Source organism: Rhineura floridana, chromosome 22 (genome assembly GCF_030035675.1).
Source record: "Rhineura floridana isolate rRhiFlo1 chromosome 22, rRhiFlo1.hap2, whole genome shotgun sequence".
In the NCBI taxonomy this organism is placed as follows: Eukaryota; Metazoa; Chordata; class Lepidosauria; order Squamata; family Rhineuridae; genus Rhineura; species Rhineura floridana.
The window spans coordinates 10,525,311-10,550,435 of NC_084501.1; the positions used below are offsets into that span (position 1 = coordinate 10,525,311).

At 48.0% G+C, this 25,125-nt stretch overlaps 2 protein-coding genes and 1 non-coding gene across 8 annotated transcripts in view; 1 reads left to right on the forward strand and 2 right to left on the reverse strand.

Moving 5' to 3' along the window:
* The window catches only part of PLCB3 (phospholipase C beta 3), a 115,875-nt gene that overhangs the window by 81,227 nt on the left and 9,523 nt on the right, over window positions 1-25,125 (forward strand). The window contains exon 35 of one of the 2 annotated variants that reach the window (XM_061606204.1): window positions 9,385-9,405. The exons of the other annotated variant lie outside the window; for it this stretch is intronic. Coding sequence (XP_061462188.1) covers window positions 9,385-9,390 — 6 coding nt within the window. The 3' untranslated portion in view covers window positions 9,391-9,405. Of the gene's footprint in view, window positions 1-9,384; window positions 9,406-25,125 lie in introns of those variants that run through there. 2 annotated transcript variants of the gene reach the window in all.
* On the reverse strand, window positions 3,784-3,902 carry LOC133375250 (5S ribosomal RNA). The gene has a single exon (XR_009760109.1). It is a non-coding gene; the product is annotated as a 5S ribosomal RNA (ribosomal RNA).
* On the reverse strand, window positions 3,910-23,242 carry LOC133374897 (sodium/calcium exchanger 1-like). Of its 5 annotated transcripts, none has more exons than XM_061606210.1 (7): window positions 21,489-22,999; window positions 16,390-16,484; window positions 14,766-14,783; window positions 13,693-13,814; window positions 9,382-9,481; window positions 7,964-8,236; window positions 3,910-4,286 (listed from the first exon to the last, which is right to left on the reverse strand). In XM_061606210.1, exons 1-7 carry the CDS (start codon window positions 22,982-22,984, stop codon window positions 3,910-3,912), a joined length of 2,481 nt encoding a protein of 826 aa, XP_061462194.1. In that variant the 5' UTR covers window positions 22,985-22,999. The 5 variants fall into 5 exon arrangements, with proteins under 5 accessions (XP_061462194.1, XP_061462192.1, XP_061462191.1 ...); XM_061606208.1 differs by lacking the exon at window positions 14,766-14,783 and adding an exon at window positions 15,743-15,756 and having other exon boundaries at window positions 16,383-16,484; XM_061606207.1 differs by lacking the exon at window positions 14,766-14,783 and adding an exon at window positions 15,743-15,754 and having other exon boundaries at window positions 16,378-16,484.

A 25,125-nucleotide genomic window follows, 5' to 3' on the forward strand; every position in this document is an offset into this window, starting at 1 on the left:
TGCATAGCAAAGAGCTTGCAGTCAAATGGAGTGGCACTCAGTGGCGGCTGGTCAGTTAGGGCGAATGGGGCAGTGTTCCACCCTCAGTCTTGATTCCTCTGACCCCACCGGCTTGCCTTCCTACTTAGAACCAGTCTAGGGGGGCGCCCCTGCCGGTCGGCTTCCTCCTCTTCCTCCTCCTTAGTCTCAGTGTTGCCCCTTGTAGAACTCAGCAGCGGGGGGAGGATGGGGAACAAAGCAGAATTCATTGGCTCCACCTACCGTTAGCTCTGGCTTCACTTAACTGTTGGGCTCTCTGCCCTCCTGCCTCCTCCCTGTCGCAAGGGGCACCAGCCACCACTGATGGTAGCCAAAGGCCCAACTAGCCCATCATCCTGTTCCCATAGTGACCAGCCTTATGCCCGTGGGAAGCCTGCAAGCAGGACCTGAAGTGCAATAGCGCTCTCCCTATTTGAGATTCCTAGCAACTGTTATTCGGGGGCATTCTGCTGGTGGAGGTAGAATATAGCCCTCAGTAGCCTTCCCCATGGTTTTGGCTATTCCTCTTTTAAAGCCATCCAGGTTGTTGTTGGTGGCTGCCTCTTGCAGCAGCAAATCCCACAGTTTAACTATGCACTGTGTGAAGGAGTACTTCCTTTAGTCTGTCCTGAATCTTCCATTTGGCTTCCTTGGACGGCCCCAGTTCTAGTGTTATGAAAAATGGAAACGGACTGCCTTCAAGTCGATCCCGACTTATGGGCAACCCTGTGAATAGGGTTTTCATGGTAAGCGGTATTCAGAGGGGGTTTCCCATCGCCTTCCTCTGAGGCTGAGAGGCAGTGACTGGCCCAAGGCCACCCAGTGAGCTTCATGGCTGTGTGGGGATTCGAACCCTGGTCTCCCAGGTCGTAGTCCAGCACCTTAACCACTACACCACACTAGTGTTATGAGAGAGTAGGAAGCCTTCCTATCCATTATCATCAGTTCTCCAGGCTAAACATAACCAACTCCTTCAACCTTTCTCCACAGGACATTCATTGTGCATTTACAAGGATGCGTGGTCACGATGGCATTGGGGGTAGTTATACGCAATCCAGCTTTCAATAGTTTGCACTTGCAAAGGTTTTGGAGCCGAGATATTGCTTTATTTGCAATCAGTGCATGTCCCATTACTTCTGGCTGAAAGCCTGATAACTTTTTTTTTTATACCACAAATGTTCCAGGATTATTATTTTTCGTCCTGCTGTTGGTATGCTATAGCATGAGAGCATCCCTTCAGATAGCAATAATGCAGAGACAGTGGGGAAGCCTTGGTGCCTTCCAAACAGTGGAGGCTGGTGGCTCCAATGTCAGTGGGGCAGTGAATCTGCTCCAGGTTTTAGTCTAAGCTAAGCACTTTGGAGTGCTCCTTGAGAGTTCAGACTAAAACCTGGAGTGGGCTCACTGCCCCGCTGACATCAGAGCCACCAGCCTCTACTACTTTCCAAATATTGTTAGACTCCAGTTCCCATCATCCACGACCACTGGCTGTGCAGCTGGGCCTGATGGGAGTTGGAGTCTAACAACATCTAGAGGGCTACAGGTTCCCCACTCCTCACCTAGAGTGCACTTTCGCCAATGGGGCAAGCGGTATCCTTTTTAAAGTGGTACGAAATGAGAACATAGCAGGATGTCTCCAGCTGCGTCCTTCACTCAGTGAAATTGATGAACCGAAATTAGTCGTGTCTTAACTTCTGTGGGTCTACTCTGAGTAAGACTAGTCTTGGATACAATGCCGTGTCAATGAGATCCTGCACATGAGCTGGACGGACGTCAGTAGCAGAGTCTGGTACAGAAGCATCATTCAGATGGCCTGTGGCATGTCCACATTAAATACTCATATTGTTTTTAATTGTATTTTCATTGCTGCTTTCATTTCTTATATTGTATTACAATTTGAATTCTGTTTGAATCGCAGATTTGTAATACAATAAAATCCAGTATAAGAAATAAAAGAAGCCATAAAAATGCAATTAAAAGTCATATAGCATTTCGCACAGCGCATGACAAATGCTACAAAAGGCAGAAAAATCATGAAAGTGGTCAGCTGAAAAGTTTGGGAACCACTGTTCTATCTAAATATGATGATGATTATTTCCTTTAAAAATGCACAGCATCCTCCAGTAAGTTTTACAATTTTTTGCTTGTTTTTTAGAAAACGCACACAACACAACACAAATCCAAATTAGCGCAGGCAACAGGATATAGAGGAAGGGGGCGTGTTTGGGGGACAGTGGACGGCAGGCACTAGCAAATGGGCAGGGCACTGGCAAAGGACGAACAGGCAGGCATGGGCACAGAGTGACTTACAGACACACGAGATCATATAGGTTGGGGGCCCCGGAGCCACCATGCAAATTGGGGCATGGGATATACCAATATTCCTCCACTCTATTTTTTTTGGGGGGGGGGAAGTGGATGAAGAAGGGAAGCACCATGCACAGTGGCAGCGGTGCATGGAAGGAGTCCACACGAAGGGATAGGGAAGGGACAGACAAGTGAATGGGTGTCGGAGGTTTGTGTTTTTTCTTCTTTTTAAATAAAAATAAAATAAAGTTTTTGTGCTGTTTCTCCCCTTGTGTAAATACAAAAACTAAATAGAAATCTGGGTTCTGTACGTAAAAAGGAGTTGAGTTGTGATATGGGAGGAAAGTTGTGGGTTTGGGAGGGGGACGACTGTGTGGTGGAGGGCAGGGGCAGAGAAAAGCAGCTATCCTAAATCTATTTTCCTCTTATTTTGCTGTTTTGAGATTTTGTGCTCTTCTGGGAGTTTGTAAAGAATGCAGTTGTTGTTTTTTTGAAGAGGGAGTCGACTGTGCTTGGAACAGGATAAATTGGTGGATTTAGGACCCTTCCCCTCCCTATTACTTCCTGCTTTTATCTTCTCTGAATTATTTTACCAGGAGGAGGAGGAGGAGGATAGCACGAACCTTGCCTTGCACCTAAAATGCTAGGTGTGCTGGTCCACAATGAACATTGGTCAGGCTTCCTTCCACTGGGATGCAAAGAGAGCCTCCTCTCTATCCCCAGGAAATTGTGACTTGGAAAAAGGGGGCAGGCGCTATTGTCACCTAACCGGCCCTCCCTCTAATACTTGCAGGGATGAGGAGAGTTGGCAGGGGGTCGATATTTGCCCCTCCCACTGTCTTCTGAGGCTACTGTTTCACCCATGTCAATGTGGAAGGGAGTCCCCTGCCCTGGCCTTGCGTCCAGAATTGGGGTGACAGGTTCCTAACGCTAGGCGTTCCCAACCATGGAGGCCTCTCTCTGTCCCAGGCCAGTGTTGGAAGCGACAGGAGATGTATAATTTCTCCGAATGGAGGCAGGTGACTCTCCCATCAGTCTTTCATAGATCTAGCAGTTGGCCAGGATTCGACCCTGTACCTTGTGCAATTTCCCCATTTTCTTCACCACCATAATTGATATAGGCTGGCACTGGTCAAAGTCTTCTCCTATGTGTTGTAGAAGTGAAGGTGCCCCTATGTGCTTGAGGGAGGGGGGCGCTCCCAACATGGGGAGGGGGGGCTTCTTTTTTTCTTTTTCCAAGTCATCCAGGGATCAGTTTCCCAAGGTTTGGACAGGGGTCTCCCCTCTGTGCCAAGCCTGAAAGTGAATCTATCCAGTCTGGGCTTGTCTCTTGTGTTGTTGTTATATGCCTTCAAGTCGATTACGACGTATGGCGACCCTATGAAATATTTTTTTATATATTCATAGAGTTTTCATGGTAAGAAGTATTCAGAGGTGGTTTCCCATTGCCTTCCTCTAAGCCTACGGCACCTGGTATTCCCAGGCGGTCTCCCATCCAAGTACGAACCAGGCCTGACCCTGCTTAGTTTCCGAGATCAGACGAGATCAGGCGTGTTCAGGGTAGTATGGCCGTAGGCTTGTCTCTTAGAAGCCCTTAATGTAGCAATAAGCCTCCAGGGCAGCCAAGAGGATGTAGATCAGCCAGAGGCTCACGAAGAGGAGGGTCGCAAGGGCTTTAGGAGTTCGGGGGCCGCCCAGTTCTCCACCGACGGGTGCCCGGCGCCGGTAGAGCAGCACACCAACGCTGACGAATGCGAAGATGGTGAAGAGTGTGACCGAAAAGGCCAGCGTGCCTGGCTTCACCTGGAATGGCTTGCCTTGACTGGCCCAGTAGCCGGCTGCAATGGTCCAGGCCACTCCAATCCCCAGGAAGACATTGACTGCATTGCTGCCTGTCACGTTGCCGATGGAGGCGTCGGCGTTCTGGTCTTGGATGGCTGCAACTTTGCTGGCAAAGGTATCTGCAGAAAGAGGGAGAGATTGCAATGGAGGAGGAAACCGCATTTAGGCCCAGAGAGGTTATCGCTTAACCTTCTTCCCTGAAGAGAAGCAGGGTAATTTTATATGCCAACTTCATTGCGTTGTATCCTAAAGAGTTGTATCCTAAAGAGTTGAAGCCTGTTCTAGGATTTTATAAGAACATAAGGAGCTCTGCTGGATCAGGCCAGTGGCCCATCTAGTCCAGCATTCTTACAGTGGCTAACCAGGTGTCTCATTGGGAAGCCCACAAGCAGGACCTGAGTGCAAGAGCACTGTCCTCCCCTGTGGTTTCCCACCATTTGTATTCAGAAGCTTACTGGCTCCGACTAGAGATAGACCATAGCCATCAGGGTTAGTATGCCATTGATCACTTTATCCTCCATGAATAAATATTAACATTTTTTTAAATGCTGCCTGATTTTATTAAGGGCACCTTTTTAGCTGATCTCATATGGGTTTTCATTGATTGATCAGTCAACAAAACATTTCAGCCCGTCTATAGATTATTAGGGTAGACAGCGTTTTACTTAATCTTCTATTTAAACCATTTGTTACTGAATACATTTAAACTGTGCCCATATACAGTAACTCACAGCCCCATTCTCAGAAATCAGAAACTAAGCTGAGTCCTTGAGAGGCAAGTAGTTTTACTTTAATTTGCTAAGAACAGTAGGTCGGAGCCTCAGCCAATTGTGCAGAATGAAGGCAGTGGCGAGTTTTCCAAGCAAGGAAGATGAGGCACACAGTGTAAGGCAGGGGCAGGGACCCCTCTTCAGGCCAAGGGCCGCATGCCCTCATGGGCAACCTTCCAAGGGGGCCACACAGCAGTGGTGGGCAGGGCCACAGGCAAAAGTGGGTGGGATCATGGATTGCAACTCTTACACCTTTTGTACAGGTGGGTGCCTTCCAGCCAAGCAAAAGTCAGCTGTCTCTACACTCTCACATTATTTATTTATTTATTTATTGTATTTATATACGGCCCCATAGCCGAAGCGAACGTTAAAAACAAATATACAAATGTAAAACACATCTTTTAAAAGCAATTTAAAACACAATTTAAAACAATTTAAAAACACATGCTAAAATGCCTAAATGTGTGTGTATTTCAATTACCGTAAATTAACACAGGCAAACACTAGCTGCTTCCAGATACAGTTGCAGGCTGCCCATCAGGCAGGCTGTGTCTTAAGATTAGGGTTGCCAGGTTCAGGGCTAGGGTTGCCAGGTTCAATCCCTGAGACTGATCCTGTATCTTTAGGAGAAGAGAAAAGCAGCCAAGTGCAGGTGCGCTTGCAACCCTGTAATGGGAAAAACCAGAAGGTGGAATCCTCCCTCCCCCCTGCACAACCTTTCAAGATACAAAAGACCTCTTGGTTGCCAAGCCCGGCCTCCAACAGGCCTTCTGTATCTTTAAAAGTTGTGCAGGGGGAAGGGAGGATTCCACCTTGTGGTTTTTCCCATTACAGGGTTGCAAGAACACCTGCACTTGGCTGACTTCTCTTCTAAAGATACAGGATCAGTCTCAGGGATTGAACCTGGCAACCCTATTCAAGCCTTTCCATCCAGGCAATCAACAGTTTCAAGGACCCACTCAAAAGAGGCCAAAAGCATTCCAGGGAAGTGCAGATCAGGGCTGGGGAGGGGTGTGGCCTGGGGCATCTTGAGGGCCGAATGGAGAGACTTGGAGAGTCACATTTAGCCCCTAGGCCTGAGGTTCCCCACCCCTGATCTAAGGGGTGAGTAGGTAACTGTTAGTACCAGAACATTTATTATTATTATTATTATTAGATTTATATCCCACCCTTCCTCCTAGTAGGAGTCCAGGGCAGGATATAAACATTTGAAAACTAGTGGAGGCTGATGGCTCCGATGTCAGTGGTGCAGTGAATCCGTCCGGGTTTTAGTCTGAACTTTCAAGTTGCTGTCCACGGCGCTCAAGTGCTGTTGAAAAACTAAGGGTGGTAACCCTACACTTTCACAGGATGCTATGAAATGAGAATAAATTGTTCAAGTAGGAAGCAAATTCCCACAAGCAATGTCCCAATTTCCCCCCCTCCAAGCCTCAAAAACGTTTTTTTAAATTAAATAGATGTATTGTACTGTTGTGCAATTCTGTTTCCAATCCTCTCCAGAACCCTTCGTTCTGTGCAATACAGCCCTGCAATATATATTTTGATATTTAAGCACTTTACGGGGTTTGCTCTCCACTCTCTCTCTCTCTCTCTTTTTCAATATGAGATTTAGCTTTATCATTTCTCCACAAGTCCATCAACAGAGCGAGTTTTCTCATTTCTAATCGTGTTCTCCAGGCTGCCTGTTAAATACAACCGCCTCTCCTCATCCCCAACAAGCCTCATGTTGCAAGACATGAAATTTTTGCTTTTTCATCCAACTTATTAATATGTGCATAAGGGTTGCCCCTGCTCTGTGCACCCTAAATAGCTAGAGTGGGCTTAGGATTTGTTAGAGACCATTATAAAGTGTGTGTGTTTGCAAGATATCCAGCACAACAATATTGGTGAAATGGCAGCCCTCCCCTCAGATCTTGTTGGACACCCATCAACCCCTTTGCCTTCGTTGTAGACAATTGGCTGAGGCTCCTAGCTGCTGTTGCTAATAAATGATAGTAAAACGACTTACCTCCCAAGAGCTTAGCTTGCTAGTTCAAGTCAAAGCACTTTGCAAAAGCAGCTCCTCTGCGGGCAAATTAAAACAACCTTTGTGGAACCTGAGCAAGCGGTCACAGATGATGGGAGATGTAATGTCTGCAGGGCCACCGGTTCCCCGCCTTTGCCGTGGAACAGATGGGCTGGCTGTAATCTCGATCTGGTGACTAGATTTGGTTTCCAGGAATGCTAAGGGTGACTTACAGAGCTAGAAATGTTTATTTGGTTCCCAAAGGTACAAATGTCTTTTCTCCCTCTCTCTCAAATTATTTTGGGTTGATGGATGTGTATGGTGCTCTAGCAAGTACCAAAACAGAAGATGAAATAATATTGAAAACAAAAATTCCCCTCACAGAACTGCAACTCTCCAAGAGTGGTTTAACAATCTATCCCTCTTCCCAGGGAGCGCTGAGAACTGAAGTTCTGTGAGGGGAAGAGGGGGCCTCCTAAAACTCTCAGCACCCTTCAGAAAATACACTTCCCGGGATTCTTTGGGGGAAGCCATAACTGTTTAAAGTGCTTTCAATGTATACTGCAGATGGGGCCTTAAGAGTAGGTTGGTGGGTTTTATTTTTCAGTGGCCTAGGCACAGACATTTTAAGCAAACAGAGGTGTCCTTGCAATTTTATTTCCATGCCAGGGGCAGAAGACGCTTGATGCTTTCCAGTGAATCACGCCCAAGAGAACCTATTACATACAATTTGAGCTGGGTAGGGCGCTGACCTGTAGGGTGACCTGCCCCACCTAGAGATATGAAGGCGCAGGAAAAAACTGGAAAAAGTTGGGGAAAATGTGTTTTTTTCCATTCCTCCTCCCCAATTCTTCTGTTTGTTTTTTTAAAAACAAACAGGGAAACAAATGGTTTTTTTCCCTCCACAAATGTTTCCGGGCCTTCACCTCTCTAGTCCCACTCCACCTCTCACTGTGTTCGTCCACATTTGTTTTGTTAAATCCTGCCCCTGGTATGGTCGACCCCTTTGCCCCTCACTGACCAGGCACGGAGGTGCCCAGGGCCACAAAAACCACTGCTGTGACAGAGTCTTTGAGGCCGATGGTGCAGCCAAAGTGGGCAGCCAGGTCTCCGGTGAGGGCGGTGAGCACTCCAATGAGGCAGATGGAGACAAAGAAACAGGCCCAGCCGCACCAGTACTCTGTGGGCGGCACAAAGGCAAAGAGAACTTTCCAGAAAACCGTCAGGAAGTGCATGATGTAGTCAAAGCACGAAGGGAGGCGCTCCTCGCCCGAGTCGTCATCTTCGTCATCACCTGAGGGGAAGGAAAAAATTGGCAAAGAGATGCAACTGAAACCAACATGGCCACCTCCAATCAACCTTATCCAATCCCCCACAGCTCCTAATCTTTCTCCCCCTTTGGCCTCTGCTGCTTACCCCTTGAAAGCACAGTATGAGTGGACAAGGGAAGAGGCTCCCTTTGGTTAAGGAAATTCCATTGGGACAACCCCCACAAAGGGGGTAGGCCTGGCACCAGCAGTCAGCCAAGTCGGGCACTAGCTAAGGGCCCCAGGGGCTTGGAAGGTCTTCTCTGCAGGCTGATCCAGCCGCATTTCCATTCATTTCCCTCCCTGCCAAGCCCCCAGGGGCTTTCCAGGAGCAGGTGGCTGTGCTGCTTTTGAAAAGGAATCAAGTTCAGCTCCCATCCATAGTGGCTGCCCGCAATTTTACGTTACTCAAGGTCACATCCATGCTATACATTTAAAGTCACATTTAAAGCACATAGCTTCCCTCCTCAAAGAATCCTGGGAAATGTTTGCAGTTTGTTAAGGGTGCTGGGAATTATAGCCCTGCAAGAGGTAGATGACTGTTCCCAGGATTCTTTGCTGGGAATCGTAGCTCTGTGAGGAGAAGAGGGGTCTCCTAACAGCTCTCAGCACCCTTAACAAACTACACTTCCCAGGATCCTTTGGGAGAAGCCACGACTGTTTAAAGCAGTGTAATGCTGCTTTCAATGTATAGTACAGCTTGGACCTTAACCTGAAGGCTCCTTGGGCAGGGACCTGTTGTCATCTTTTTTTGATCATTTTGGTCAGCAAAATATCACCTATGGGGACGAGGCTATGACTTTACCCATTCATTTAAAGCACATCCAACACACATTGAAAGCACATGACGTCCCCCAAAGAACCCTGGGAACGGTGGTTTCCCCCTCACACAGCTGCAAATTCCCAGCACCCTTAACAAACTACGCTTCCCATGATTTTGGGGGGGGAGAAGTCACATGTTTAAATGTGCGTTGGATGTGCTTTAAATGAAAGGTGTGGACCTGCCCTCTGGTTATGATGTGGACAATAGTTAGAAGCAGTTAGATGCTAGCTATGTCTTTTAGATGTGGTTTCACCCCATATCCCAGTCTTCCTACCTCCCCACTCTAAAAGCATCCCCCATCTTTCTTACCAGCACTGACGGTTACGGCGCTAACAAACTGCTCCCTCCAGCTGCTGCTGCCAACGACAAGTGCCAGGTTGGTCTTCTTGATTAATTTGTCCACAGTGCTCTGGAAGAAGGGTGAGGAGAGCGGGGGACGAGAGCTTTAAGTGGAGGAAGGCATGGTGGCTGTGGCAGATAGGGCTAGTCCCCATGCACTCCTCTGCCCATGCCCACCCCCGGTATTGCTATCCTCATTTGGGCTGTTCGGTGCCAGTGGTCAGGGATGGCATGAAAAATGTCATTGCATCTTTTGGCACGATGTTGCCCTGCCATCAGCTGAACCAGCTGTGAGGGCAAGGGCACTGGACCGAAAGGTGGCATGAGAAACCGGGAGATGGTTTCAAAGGGGTTTGGGAAAGTGGGGAGTGGGCGCAAGTGTGGAAACAAATATATTTTTAATAACATCAGGAGGGAGGTTTGCTCCCCGCTAATATAATTTGGCATGGGGACCTCACACTCGAGGAAAACAAACAAGGCTTTGGGGCAGAACAAGACGTAAGGGCATCTCGTAGGGGGCAGACTCACAGTGGCAGGGGTGGATGGATACTTTTGGGCGGTGCAAAATTTATTATTATTATTATTGTTGTCTTTATTTATCCCCCGCCCTTTTTCCAAAACTGGAACTCACGGCGGCTTCCAGATAAAAATACACATAATTAAAAACATACAAAGTCTACATTAAAATTAAACTATTTCCAATATTAAAACCATACACACATATAGCTAAAAGAGTTCAAAACTAGTTTAAAAATAATATAATAGACATTAGCAATGCAGCACCCTTCATGCCCTATCCTTACTCTTCAATTCCAAAGGCTGGTTGGAATAAAAAGGTCTTTGCTTGTCGGCGGAAGGACTGCAAGGAGGGGGTCATTCTTACCTCCCTAGGAAGGGAATTCCAAAGTCTAGGGGCAGCCACCCACTAGTCGTACTTGAGAAGATGTGGGTATTGAGAGAAGGGCCTCTCCTGAGGATCTTGGGGCCCGGGCAGGCTCATACAGGGAGATACGGTCTGATAAATAGCCTGGACCTAAGCCGTATACGGCTTTATAGGTCAACACCAGCACTTTGAATTGTGTCCGGAAACAGACTGGCAACCAGTGGAGCTTTTTTAACAGGGGGGTAGTATGGTCCCTGTAACCAGCCCCAGTTAACATTCTGGCTGCAGCACGTTGTACCAACTGAAGTTTCCAAACAGTCTTCAGAGGCAGCCCCACGTAGAGCGCGTTACGGTAATCTAAACGGGATGTAACTAAGGCACGTGTCACTGTGGCCAGATCAGATGGTGGGGAGGGGGGTGGTGGAACAGAGGTGTTTAAACTTCAGCTCATCTAGGGTGCTTGTCCACCTCTGCCATTGCGCCGTTAGAATTTCCTGTTATAGAAACTCCCACCCATCTTGGACTCCTTTTCTTATTAGAGTTGCTTGCCACAGACCCTTACTTATAATTGTTCTGAGTTTATTAAAACTGACTTTCCTGAAGTCCAGAGTACACATATGGCTACCCTCAGCTTTTGCTTCCTTTAAAATAAAAAAAACTAGTATAGCGTGGTCACTTTCCCCCAGAGTTCCCGTAACTGCCACTTCATCCACCAAGTCATCTCTGTTGGTTAGAATAAAGTCAAGGATAGCCGATCCTCTAGTTGCTTCCTCCACTTTCTGTAGGAGAAAGTTATCTCCAACACAAGTCAGGAATTTCTTGGAGGGGCCGTATTTGGCAGAATTTGTCTCCCAACAGATATTGGGGTAATTGAAGCCCTGCATCATGCCTCCTCGAAACATTGGCAATTTGCTTTGCAAAAGTTTCACCTTCATCTTCTCCTTGATTGGGTGGTCTGTAGTAGACTCCAACTACCATGTTCCTTTTATTCCTTGCCCCATTTATTTTAATCCAGATACTCTTGGTGGAGCTACCAAGCTCATCCTCCTTATTTCTGCGCAGGGATATATATTTTAACGCAGAGTGCCACTCTGCCTCCATTTCTATTCCTTCTGTTCTTTTTGAACAGGTGACATCATTCAATCACTGTATTCCAATCATGGGAGTCATCCCACCAAGTTTCAGTTGTATCTATCTAGTCGTATTTACTTTCCTGTATTAAGAGTTCAAGTTTGTTCCCCATACTCTGGGCATTAGTATACAGACATCAAAGACCATGTGATTTATGGCCTGGCTTCCTTCCTACATTTTTATGAAGACTATTGCTGGGCCCCACTACAGCCATTCCCTCAGTTCCTCTTATAGTGTACAAGCCTTTGTTAGTCGTTACCACCAAGTTTACGTCTCCCTCCCCCTTAGGATTCAGTTTAAAGCTCTCCTGATTAATTTCTCCGTGCTGTGGCCAAACACGAGTTGATTTGTTGCACTAGGGCAAAAGAGTACTTTGACCCGCTTTGACCTAGCATTCCGGGATGTGCTTGAATCCCTCCCGCAAAATACTGACAGTCTGGAGGTGCCCTGAATAAGGAACAGCAGAATTGAAAACCAACAGCTGGAGCTTTTATATGGGGGGGGGACAGCACAGAAATAGGACCAAAAAGGTGAGGGGGAGGGATTATGGGAGGTCTCTGGCAAATGATTTGTTGAGAGAATCCATCAAAAAGCTTTGGAGAAGATTCGTATGGATGGGGCAGTGCAGGGAATTTTTTTAGGGATTGTTACTAGATGTCAATTTTTTAATGCAAATAGCTTGCATGTGAAAGTGTGTCTACCATGTATGAAAAAATGAAATGGACTGCCTTCAAGTTGATTCCGACTTATGGCAACCCTACAAATAGGGTTTTCATGGTAAGTGGTATTCAGAGGGGTTTACCATTGCCTTCCTCTGAGGCTGAGAGGCAGTGACTGGCCCAAGGTCACCCAGTCAGCTTCATGGCTGTGGGGATTCGAACCCTGGTCTCCTAGGTCATAGTCCACTTCGCCATACTGGCTCTCCTACCATGTATAAGCCCTGACATTTGGACTGAGGCAAAAGTGGTTCAGATCTAAAAAAAGGATGTGGATACAGCCTTGCAAATGCATTTGCACAAGTTAGTAAAGGTAAAGGTGTCCCCGCACTTGTAGTGCGAGTTGTTTCCGACTCTTAGGGTGACGTCTTGCAACGTTTACTAGGCAGACCGTATATATGGGGTGGGATTGCCAGTTCCTTCCCCGGCCTTTCTTTACCCCCCAGCATATGCCGGGTACTCATTTTACCGACCACGGATGGATGGAAGGCTGAGTGGACCTCGACCCCTTTTACCGGAGATTCGACTTCCTCCTTCCGTTGGAATCGAACTCCGGCCGTGAGCAGAGCTTCGGCTGCGTTACCGCCGCTTGCCTCTCTGCGCCACGGAGGATCTTAGTTACTACTTACAAGTTAGTAGCCTAGCCAAATTCTTTCTAGCTTGCCCACCCACCAGTAAATGCATGATTTATAAAGTAAACTACTAGTACTGCTACTACTAATGTCTAAAACTCTGATTTCATAGCTTAGAAAAAGTGATGAAGAGCCCAACTGTTATGGTTTTATATAAATATATTTGGGGATTATGTTTATTTTTGTTTTGCAGTAACTTAAGGAAGGTGTTTTAAAAACTGCATAGCACATAATAAAAACAAAACACACTGAATCCTCTAATGCCAGAAGACCACAGAACAACTGATCTGGGATTAGGCAGGATTGAAAAGAAAAATTGTCATTTCATTTTTATATTTTGCAGTAAAACAGCAGCGTTTTACCTTTTTGCAAAGGAGGTTTTCGCTTCCCTATCCACCAGCCCCCAACATCCATTTAGAATCCAATCTGAATTTGTATTCTTGGTTCATTGATTAAATTTTGTGTCCATTTAGTGTCCACAAGCTAGGACTGGGTGTCCATTTGGACACACAACTATTTCTTTAAAAATGCCTTGGGCAGTCGACCACTAGGGCAAGTAGGACACCGCCCCACCAAACTCAGTCTGCACCAGCCAGCCCGCATCTGCCCGCCTTTTAACTTACAACCAGTCCAGGCGGAGGTACTGCCCGTGGCAGCTTCCTCCTCCTTAGTCTCAGTGTTGCCCTTATGAAACTCAGCAGGGAGGAGGAGGACGGGGACAAAACTGGAATGAGTTGGCTCTGCCTGCCATTGGCTCTGGCTCCACCTATGATTGGCTCTGGCTCCACCTACTGTTGGGCTCCCTGCCTTCCGCCCCACCAGTCCCAATGGGCACCAGCCTCCATTGGATGGCGGAGAAGTTCAGTTGTGAGGAGAGGGAGATTCTGATAGGAAAAACTCTGTTGCTCTTTTATATTACCTTGAACTCGTAAGACTCCTCAATAACAACTTCAAGTTTGGGGTTCTCTCCTAGGCTAGGGCACCCCATCTTGGCAATTGCTTCCTCGTCTCCCTCAGGCAGCCGGTTTTCATTGGAGTCACCTGTGGTGGGATGGAAGAGAAAACAGGCACATTGGGAGAGACTGGTACCCCCAACATCCCTTCCCTCCAAATCCCTCTTTGCAACCTCTTAACCTCCCAGTCCTTCCTGCATCACCCGGTGTTCTCAATCTGCTTCCCACTGACCTCAGTCTACCTCCTCGATGACCTCAGATTCTCCCCTCTAAGTTTACCAACTTTCCCACTGACTCAGCTCCTGTGCCTTTTGCAAACAGCAGTCTGGCCTGCAGAAATTAAGTAAGGTGAAGCTTTTCTTATTGCTTGACCTGTCTGCCAAGAAAATCATAACTCACTACATTTAAACATGCCAGGCTGCTGTTTAAAAGGCACAGGAGCAAGGCCAGGGGGACAAGGTGGCAATCACCCTCCTGTTGTTTTTTTTGTTCTTAAAGCAGGTGTGGGGAGCCTTTGGTCCTCCCCAGATGTTGCTGAACTATATCTCCCACCAGCTCCAGCAAGCATGGCAATGGCCAAGGATAATGGGAGTTGCAGTTCAGCAACACCTGGAGGGCCAAAGGTTCCCCATACCTGTTTTAAAGCAAGGATCAGAGAACTCTGGAGACAGGGCCATTTCCCCATCAATTGTGCAAGATGCTTGAACGTGTCTCTGGACTCAAAACAAGTGGGAAAAGCTTGGGGCTTCATCATAAAATCACACGTGTACTGTGTCATCTTTATCAAGTGTGGCCTCTTATGCATCACAAAAAAAAGGACACAGATTTACATTAATTAGGAATATGCTTATATGCATTACTATATTTATTTTTCACTTACTACAATTTTTTTGTCTCAAAGCAACTTACAATTTTAAAAAACATCTAATATAACATTTAAAATAGATCAGAAAATTTTAAAAAAGTGTTATCTAAAAGTGCTCATCCTACAATAACATAAGGAGGACACATCCTGCCACCACCCAACTAAGATGAACACCAATTAGGAGCAAAATGCCTGGGTAAATAAAAACATCTTCACCTGTGGCCTAAAGATTGATAGCGATGGCACCAGGTGGACCTGCTTGGGGAGAGCATACCACGATTGGTGAGCCACCACTGAAAAGGCTCCATCTCATGTGGCCACCCTCCATACCTCCCTTGTATAGATGAAAATGTTATAGCGCTACGTCTGTAGTACCATGTTTTTATAATTTTATAGTACCACGTTTCAAGTCCAGTATTTCTTGCCATACTAGGACAGACTGTGACCAGATGACTTATGTGCCTGATCAGCCACAGCTACTGCTCACTCACTGTGGGTGGGCAACTAACCCCAAGACCTGTCCTGCTCTACCTTCTTAGGGTTCCTTATTTTCAAATCGGCTTTGGACCCTTTTCACTTCTCCCTCATCTTCCTTGCTCTCTGTGTCATCTCTGAGTCCTCACTCTACTACCACAGATGTCCCTCGCAGCTAATCAGCATGAAAGGTGAGGCTGTGTGTTAGCTACTGAGAAGGGTCTTCTCAGTGACTGACTCACCTCCTTTCACTCTGATTGGCTCCAGTCAGCACAAACGGACTTCTCAGTGGTTAACACATTCCCCTTTCATGGTGACTAGCTAGGACCCTGCTCCCAAAAAAGTAAAGGGTCTACAACCCCCTGCGACCCTGGACCACTACACCCCTGCCTTTGGCCCACCAGATGTTGCTAAACAACAACTCCCATCATCCCTAGCCATGCTTGTTATGGCTGCTGGCAGCTGTTGTCGTTCAGCAACATCTGGAGAGCTAAAGGCCACATTCACACTATACATTTATTCCATTATCATTCCACTTTAAACAGTTACAGCTTCCCCCAAAGAATCCTAGGAAGTGTAGTTTGTGAAGGGTACTGACAGTTGTTAGGAGACTCCTACTCTCCTCACAGAGCTACAGTCGTCAGAGTGGTTTAGCTCTGTCCCTGTTGCCAGAGAACTCAGAAGTGTAGCTCTGTGAGGGGAAGAGGGGTCTCCTAACAACTCTCAGCACTCTTCATAAACTACGTTTCCCAGGATTCTTTGGGGGCAGCTATGGCTGTTTAAAGTGGAATGATAGTAGAATAAATGTGTGGTGTGAATGTGGCCAAAGGCTCCCCACACCTCAAGCAAAGGAGTCTGCATTCGAGGGGAGGGGAACCTTTTTAAGCCAAAGGGCCGCATTCCTTTCTGGGCAACCTTTTGGGGGCCACATGCCAACAGTGGGCAGGGCCAAAGGCGAAAGTGAGCAGAGCAACAAATGTTAAGCATTTACCTTTGTACAGTAGACTGGTGCACACATGCACAATCCACTCTTATCCTCCATCTGGACAACCAAGAAGCGTTACCAGAGCTCAGGGACACACTCCAGCCAGGGAAAAACACTCAAGGAGGGTACAAAGCAGGGCCAGTGAGGGGTGTTGCCTGGGGAGAGTCCAGAGGGCCAGGCAGAGAGGCCTGGAGGGCCGCATTTGGCCTCCAAGCCTGAGGTTCCCCGCCCCGGTTGTAGACCACCCCATTTCCCATCCTGCTATCTTAGAGCTTCTACCTTGCATATCGTGCATGCTTGCCACGTTTTCCCTTCCCTCTTCCTTACCGTGCCGTGGACCCGTGTCCAGCAGTTCCGGTGGCCCCAGCTCCAAATGGAAGTTCTTGTTTTTCTCGTACTCCTCGTCATCGATAATTTTAATTTCGATGCATTTCCTGAGGATGAGGGAGGAAAGGCTCCCTCCCGGGGAGCCAGGCAGAAATGGGGTGATCAGTCACCAAAGCTTCCCTGGATTGGGTACACTAATATGTGAAACCATCTCCCCGAGATACTCGACCCCTTTGCCCTCCACCACCGTCACCCAGTCCTGCTCATGGATCTCTAACAACAGCCCAGCAAATGGAAATATAGTAAGCAAACGGAGATGTAGCAATGGGGAAAAGCATCTGTGGCTTAATAAGAGACACAGGCGGTGGAGGCTGTTTGTTTGCGGCTAATAGGGCAACCTCAGTCTGTCCTCAGCCAGCCCCCACCTGCCTGCCTGCCTTCTTACTTAACAACTAGTCCAGCGGGTGGCACTACCTGCCTGCCAGGGATGGAAAGATCTGTCAGTTTTGGTACGCTCCATTCCTCATTTTTCCAGCCTTAGATTCAGTTCTCCACATTTCTGCAGAAATGTGCAATTATTGTTATTATTTAAATCCTTGTAAAAATCCTCCAGCATTTCAGTGCAGACTTTTCCTAATAACATTTTTGTAGGGAGTTTTGACTCATCAACACATTTTTGCAAGCCTTTTCTCATCATATAAAGCATTTCTGCATGTTATTGTCGCTCGTACGTTCATTCTTATGCTTACTTCCCCCTAATCTATATATTTTTGTAGACAATGTTTGGTTGGCGGATTGCATCGCAAAATTCAAATAAGTGCAGATTCCAAAGGATGGCTGTGTTTTGGTTCTCATGTTTCGGAAAGTGCAAATTTGATAGATTTGGCTTGAAATGCGAACTGAATCGACGTTCTTGCCCATCCGTGCTACCTCCTCCCTCCCCCTTGATCTCAGTGTTGTAGAAAGCAGAGAGGAGGATGGTGACAACACTAGAACTAGCTGGCTCTGCCTGTCACCAGCCTGCCCTGGCCCCCAGCACCTGCACGCATGCACGCAGCCAAGCACGCACCCCGGGCACGCAGCTCCTGCCTGTTCCACCTACCTCTCTCCTGTGTCCTGCTGCTGCGTGCACTGCCATCGACCAAGATGGCGGCGGAGGCTTCTCCAAAGGGCTGATACCTCTGCTGCCATCTTGGTTCATGGCATGCATGCGCGGTACGCTACATGCACATGTGTGCACATGCCTGCCATCAACTGAGATGGCGGTAGGTGCATCAGCCGCTTAAAGAAGCCTCTCCCGCTGCGACTGATGGCAGCCCTGCGCACGCAGTGTGTGCAGCAGCAGCAGACAGGACAGAGGTAGGTGGAGCGAGCGAGCAAACAGGCAGGCAGCCTGGAAGCTCCCTCCCTGCGATACGCGGCAGGGGAGTGCTACTCCCCCACCCTAAAAAGGGGCCCTTCAGGGGGCCCTGTGGGCTGCGGGACCCTTGGTCAGGGCCCAACCTGGCCACCCTTTGGCACCAGCCCTGCTGCCTGTCATTGGCTCTGGCACTATCTATCGATGGGCTCTCTGCCTTACGCCCCACCAGTCCCAGTGGGCACCAGCCAGTCAGCCACCACTGCAACATATGCTACCCTCTCCTTCCCCACCCCACAATCTCTGGCTACAAGTCTGCCATGGGAGAACACAGAGACAGATCTCAGTGGATCGCTGGGCCGGAGTGCCACATTGTTGGGGAAAGTCCACGCTTTGAGAAGAGGGCGGGAATTAGAACCACACACAGCCCACTGTGTCCTGCATCTGCATCTTGCTCGTGTGCCATCCCACGAATCTGAGACGCCATGTTCCATCTCAGAAGGACTTAGCTCCTTCCACCGCAACCTCAGCACATTCTCAGGCTCCTGGCTCATATTTTATGATTTGCCTACTTTTAAACCTGTCACAGTGCTTGCCTTTAGGTTTTACTCCTTTGCAGAAACACAGCACTGGAGGTTGGTCCCACTGCCACACCAGCCTCAGTCTGCCTTCAGAACTCAGCAGGGAGGAAGACGGGGACAAAAGTAGAATTATTTGGCTCCGCCTTGTCATTGGCTCTGGCACCACTTCCTGTTGGGCTGCCTGCCTTCTGCTCCACCAGTCCCAAGGGGCACCAGCCACCGCTGCACACAGAAGCGGAGCCAGTGGGGGAAAGCTGGCAAGCCTTCCCCTTGCAGTCCCCTGCGACTCTCCTCTTCAGCTCATCTCTGCTTTCGTGCAATCCCTGGCCTCTCCCTAGCCAAGCTGTGACTTTCCTCTGCCCACTGCAACAATGCTAAGCCAAGCCTGGCAGCCAAAGCTTTGCTTGATGCCATCTGTTTTTAGTTCCCTAATTACAAACACAAAGAGTGGCTGGTGCTAAAGAGGATGAGAATGTGTGGGCACACCAAGGTGCTCTTTCCGCTTCACTGCAGTCCAGCTTCTGTTAAAACCTATGTCATCCGTCTTGTTGTCCGCTATGGCCAAAACTTGCCGTAGTTATTAACGCCCATGCATTTTCATGGAAGGAAAATGTCAAAAACAGCACAGAAGATAACATAGTTATTTATGTAACATTTGCAGACTAAAAAAAACATAGCGAATGCCGCTCGTATTTGCTAGCATTGTTGCTGCTTCTGACCTCAGGCGAACATGCAAACAGCGCAAATTTCCACTCCTGCTTCTGACACAATTTCCCAAAATCCCTAACAGAGAGACACATCCCCAGACTCTGCTGCATGTACCCCCGAAGAACAAATTTCACAAATGTATGTCACAGCGATATATTCTAACGATACCAAAGTATAGAAGAGCAGTTTTGTAGGGACATTTTCACTGTTTTGTCTGCCAAGATCCTAGATGGCCGATTTGCTAAAGTTCCCTTCAAGGAGAGGTGGTGCCATCCGTGCAATCATTTTGTGCTTGGAACAGTCTTTCCTGTGTAGTATTTCTACTGTAGGCTTGATCAAACAGAGAACACATAATTTATCCCCTTAGGAGTTGGTTTCCTGGTCGATCCTTAGAGACCCTTTTTGAGGATCTTCCCTGAGGGGATTGAATAAATCCATCACCAAACAGGTGGCAACATACCAAAACGTAAGATTTCCTAGACCTGCTAGTTCCTAACTTGTCATATTTCTGCTCCGCAGGCTGTGATTTTCTATTTTTTAATATGTATATTTTGTACTTCCTTTAATGGCCTGTTTACAATAATAAAGATTTGGTTGATTGATACTTCAGTACTCTGAGGCAGAGTTGCCACTTTCTTTAAAAGTGCAGTTCCTGCGCCTTTCACAGCAGCCACCTGGGCACAGATAAATTAAGCAGGTGAAGCTTTTTCCTGTTTTAACTCCATTGCAATCAAAGCTTTTTTTGGGGGGGGCGCTATTGCTAAAAGAGGCAAAAGTTGGGCCCTGTAAAATGAAAGTAATAGAACCAGTGTTTTTTTTTAAGTTTGTATTGTTGTTATTTCAGTTTTTATCCCACTCTTCTGAAGGAGTCCAAGGGTGTAGAGCATGGGTGAGGAATCTTTTTCAGCCTGAGGGCCGCATTCCCTTCTGGGCAACCCTGCAAGGGCTGCATGCCGGTGGTGGGAGGAGCCAGAGGCAAAAGTGAGAGAAGCAAAAATGCAAATTTTACCTTTGTACAGTGGGCTAGTTTCTACACACACACTCTGTATCCTCCATCCAGAGAAGGAAGAGGCATTATCAGAGTTCAAGGCACGTTCCAGCCAGGCAAAAATGCTCTGGTGTGAAGCAGAGCCGGTGAGGGGCATGGCCTGGGGAGAGTTCCAGGGGCCAGACAGAGAGGCCTCGAGGGCCACATTCTGGTCCAGGACTGAGGTTTCCCTGTTCCTGTTTTGTAGAGCAAATGCTGTGAGGCATTTTTTCCCCCTTTTCCTCCGCAAGACGTGATGCTCTCGGCTGGTTCACCAATAAACACACCATACAAACACAGAATTTTGCTCCTGCTCACTTATGTCTGCCACCTTTTCTCCAGCTCTCGCTTTTGACCCTCCCCTCACACACACTGACTCCTACAGGCTCCTATTAATTCACAGGCGCCACCCATTTATATCTGCTCACACTTGCGCCGTCGCACGTCAGTGGCTTGCCAGCCACTCACCACCCCCTTTCACAATCTCCCCCGCATGTGCTGCCGGCCAAATGTGCCACTCTTCCCCCCTCCACTACCACCATCACCCTCTTTCCCCCCTCGTGCAATTAGGTCAGAGCCTGTCCAACTGGAAGCTGGAGGTTGCTGCAGCATGAGCTGACAGGTGAAAGATTAAGATTGCAAGAAATTAATTCCAAGTGCGTGGTGGAGCCAGAGGGATGGTGAAAGGGGCGGGGGGCAAGGCAGCCAAGCAGATAATAAGGACAGAATTGCTGTGATGATGCATGAACACAGCAAGCTGCCTTATCCTGAGTCAGACCACTTGTCCATCGAGTTCAGTATTATCTACACTGGCTGGCAGCAGCTCTCCAGGGTTTCAGGCAGGAGACATTCCCAACCCTACCTGGAAATGCCACTGGGAATTGAACCTAGGATCTTCTACAAGCAAAGTGGATGCTCTACCACTGAGCTACGGCCCTTCCCAGACCAGCCAGAGGCAGAAGGCTCAGAGAAAAGAGGTGAACAGGCAGAAGCAGCCAGGAGGCTCCAAGGGGCTAATTGAACGTCTGGGCCATCTTACCCCTTATACACCCAGTCGTTCAGTGCGCTCTGCAGGTGAGGGCCTACTGCAGATACCATCTCATCACAGGAAGCGGGCCTTCAGTGTTGTGGCCCCTACTGGGATGGCGCCAGGGGACAGCCAGGTCAGGTCAGACGACTGGGTTCATCCAATAACAATTTTTTGAATTGTTTTGTTTACATTTGCTTTTCTGGGCTATTTTGGGAGGAAGAAGGCAGGATATAAATTGAATTAATCATCACCATCACCATCTACTCTGACGGCATGCAAAGCAGATGCTGTGCCACTGAGTTATGGCCCCTTCCCTTGTAAGATCATTACATCCCTGCTCCCGTTTTCAATATGCGGCACCCACAATGACCCTTACAAACCCCCTCCTCCCACTTTCCCATCTCTTACATTGTCTCATCATTCTGGAACTCCACTTTTCCAGCAACTTCCTCGTAGTCCTCTCTGGCCTTAGCAGTTCCCTCGATGGTGTGGAAGGGGATGGCCACTCGCCCCCGGGCCCCTGAGGTCCTCAGCACTTTGATTCGCACAGCCCCCACACTCTCGCTCACCCGCATGGAGGCCCCCTCAAAGGTGAAGATGCCAGCGTGGTCATCATCAAAGATTGTGACAGTAGCCATCTTAGAGGGCCCAAGGCAGGCTTTGGGGGGAGGCTCAGGGCCTGGCTCAGCCCAGGCAGCCCGCACATTGCTGAGGTGGACGTAAAAGTACTCGTCCTCCTCGAAGATGTCATCGTCGATTATTCCAACCCGCACTTCCTTGTGGGTCTCGCCTGGCTTGAAGAGCAATGTGCCCTCTGCAAATTCGTAATCTGAGCCGGCATTGGCTGTTCCGTCCTCTGTGCGGAAATCCACTCGGAGTGTAACCTGGGCTGGGTCCCCTCCCCGCCGGGCCACGGTCAACACTACTGAGCCACAGTTCTCAAAGCACTGATAATGTGCCGGCTCAAAACCAACTTTGGTCACCGACTCATCTTCTTCTGCGCGCACTTCCTGCATGCTTATTGCTTTGCGGGCCTGGTCCGCCGCATGTTTCTTCAGGATGTTCCCTGCTCCAATCATCATGCGGGTGGCCTGGATGCGGTAGAAAGCCCGGCTTTTCTGCTGCTGGACCAGCACGTGGTAGTTGGCCATCTCGATAAGCTGTTCCATGTCCTTTTCCGGATGTTTCTGCTTGAGGTCTCTCAAAGTGCGGGCCATATCCCGGCGGGCTTCCTCATCTTGGTCTTTTCCCCCTTCCACAAGGCCTTCGCACCCTTCCTTTAGCGAGTTGTCCATTTCCATGTCTAGTTTTGGATAGCCGGTATCGCCCTCGGTCTCGATGATAAGACCCCGAGTTTTGTCAGCACGGTACTTTTTATGGACATATTTGTAGAAGAGGAGCCTCCGGTCAGCTACCCAAGCCTGGACCACACAGACAGGGAAGAAGAGAAAGGTAAGGAGCCCTTCCCATAATTCCACTATGCCAGGAGAGAACCAGGCCAGTATGAGGTACAGCCAGATGTAGGCAAAGATGCTCCATGCAGCAGTGACAAAGAAGACCCGCAAGTGTTTGATGCGCCGTACCTCCCCCTCGGGGACTACATGGATGCAGATAGCAATAATGATGAACATGTTGAAGGCTGCACTGCCAACGATGGTGCTTGGCCCCATGTCTCCGGCAGTGAAGCCATGGCCCACAATCTCGATGATGGAGAGGAGGATCTCCGGTGCTGAGGAACCCAACGCCATCAGGGTCAGGTTGGAGACGGTCTCGTTCCAGATGCGGATGGTGGTGGTGGTGGTCTCTCCGTTGGGCTTCTTAATGGTGATCTCCTTCTCCTGCGAGGTGATGACTTCTATGGAGGCCATGAAGCGGTCGGCAATTATGGACATGCCTAGGAACATGTAGATCAATGCCACAAAGTAAACTATGGCCCGTGCCACCTTGTCACCCACCGAGGGGTTCTGGGGGAGCCACACTGGCAAGATCACACCTTCCTGGCACTCAGTGGTCTCCTGGCACTTTGCGGTGTGGTTCCCACCATCTGGAGACACCTCCCCAATGCCAGACAGGCCCAAGTGGTCATCCACCGTTGCCAGCAGTGAGGGGAGGAACAAGGACAATAGCAGGGCTGAAGCCTTCAGTTGAGACAGGAGCGACATGGCGAGGAAGATGACTCCTGTAAGGTAGGAAAGAGCATTACTGTGGTGATGGGGCATGGCTGGCATTTTGGTCTATTTGGCAGTATAGCTAGGATAGGCTTGTTGAATTTGTGAATCACTTCCCACGACAAAAGGTCCTGAAGGGTTTTACAAGAATAAAATACAGTAATACAAATATATAGACATTAAAAACATAGGTTTGTTGCCAACTCAGAATAGACTATTGAAATTAGTGGCCATGACAAGCTGGTTGATTTCAGTGGGTCTGCTCTGAGTAGGCCTTAGGGCCCTTGCACACTATACATTATGCCACTTTAAACAATCATGGCTTCCCCCCAAGAATCCTGGGAAGTGTACTTTATTAAGGGTACTGAGAGTTGTTAGGGGACCCCATATCCCCTCACAAAGCTACAATTCTCAGAGAGGTTTAACAATCAATCCCTCTTTCTAGGCAACTCTGTAAAGTTTAGCCCTGTGAGGGGAAGAGGGGTCTCTTAACAGCTCTCAGCACCCTTAACAAACCACAGTTCTCAGGATCCTTGGAGCAGCCACGACTGTTTAAAGTGGTATGATACTGCTTGACATGTATAGTGTAGATGGGGCCTTAGCTGAATACAACCACAAATCAGAGTAAAAGCATCCAGTCGCTGATGCTACCTATGCTACAGTTCCCAGCACCTTAACAAACTAAAGTTCCCAGGATTCTTTGGGGGGAAACATGTGCTTTTAAATGTATGGCATGGATGTGACCAGTGTAGACAATATTGAACTAGATAGATGAACTGATGATGGTCTGTATAAGGCAGCTTCCTATGTCCCTAAGGGCTGTCTGGTCCAAGGGTTGTATCCAGTATCAGTCCCATTGAGAGCAGACCCATTGTAATTAACAGACATGACAAACTTAGACCCATTCATTTCTAAGTAGAACTTAGTTGGCTACAACCCCAAGTCTATTTTAAAGAGAAAGAACTCTAAGAAATGAGAACAAGAGGAGTCTTGAAGCTGCCCATCTGCAGTTAGCACCTGGGCAGCAGATGGAGAAATGTATTGCATTTATATTTTCAGTATAGTAATTATTTCTAAATTAGCATCTATACATGCAAATTAACAAGCAAATCTTATGAAAATCCATGTCCTCTTTTTGAGTGGCCATCCAATCAAGGCATAACCTGTACAGGCCAGGAATGGGATGGAACATGGAGGTATGGGGTAACCTAAGGGGAAAACCTAAGGAACAAATAATGGAATTTTGAGAGATTGGGGGCAGAGCCACAGCAAAACTGTGTAGGATTGTGGATGGAGCCTTGCACTGCCTAGTAGACAAGTGAAAGCTGGCAGAATCCCTTCCAACTGGGTTTCCAGCGCCTAAATCCTCTGCCCTGCTTCTCTCTCTCTCTCTCTCTCTCTCTCTCTCTCTCTCTCTCTCTCTCACACACACACACACACATGCCCACACGATCACTGTCACTTATCATGGGCATACACAGGAATTGGGGGGGGGGCAAAGTAAAACACTGAAAGGGAGAAGCAGGCTACTTTCTCCGCAAAAATTCTTGAGAATGGTGCCTGTACATTTTGCCTCATATCTCAGCTTCTACAAATGCTAGAAACTTACTCTTTAAAATAAAATAAAATCTGGGATCTAGGGGTTGTGGTTTGCCACCCCCACCTTAGTGGCATCTATGTTGGCAATCCTGTTTGGGCCCAGAGCCAGTGTTGTGTTCAGAACGTTTTTTTAAAAAATGTTTTTATTATATTTTCCATATATAACATTGATCATAATAAATGACAGAATCACCACATAATGTAAGCGATATAAAGCAAACAATACAAACGGAACATTAAAAGGTGTTGTCTCTACAGATAATGAAGTTTCAGACTTG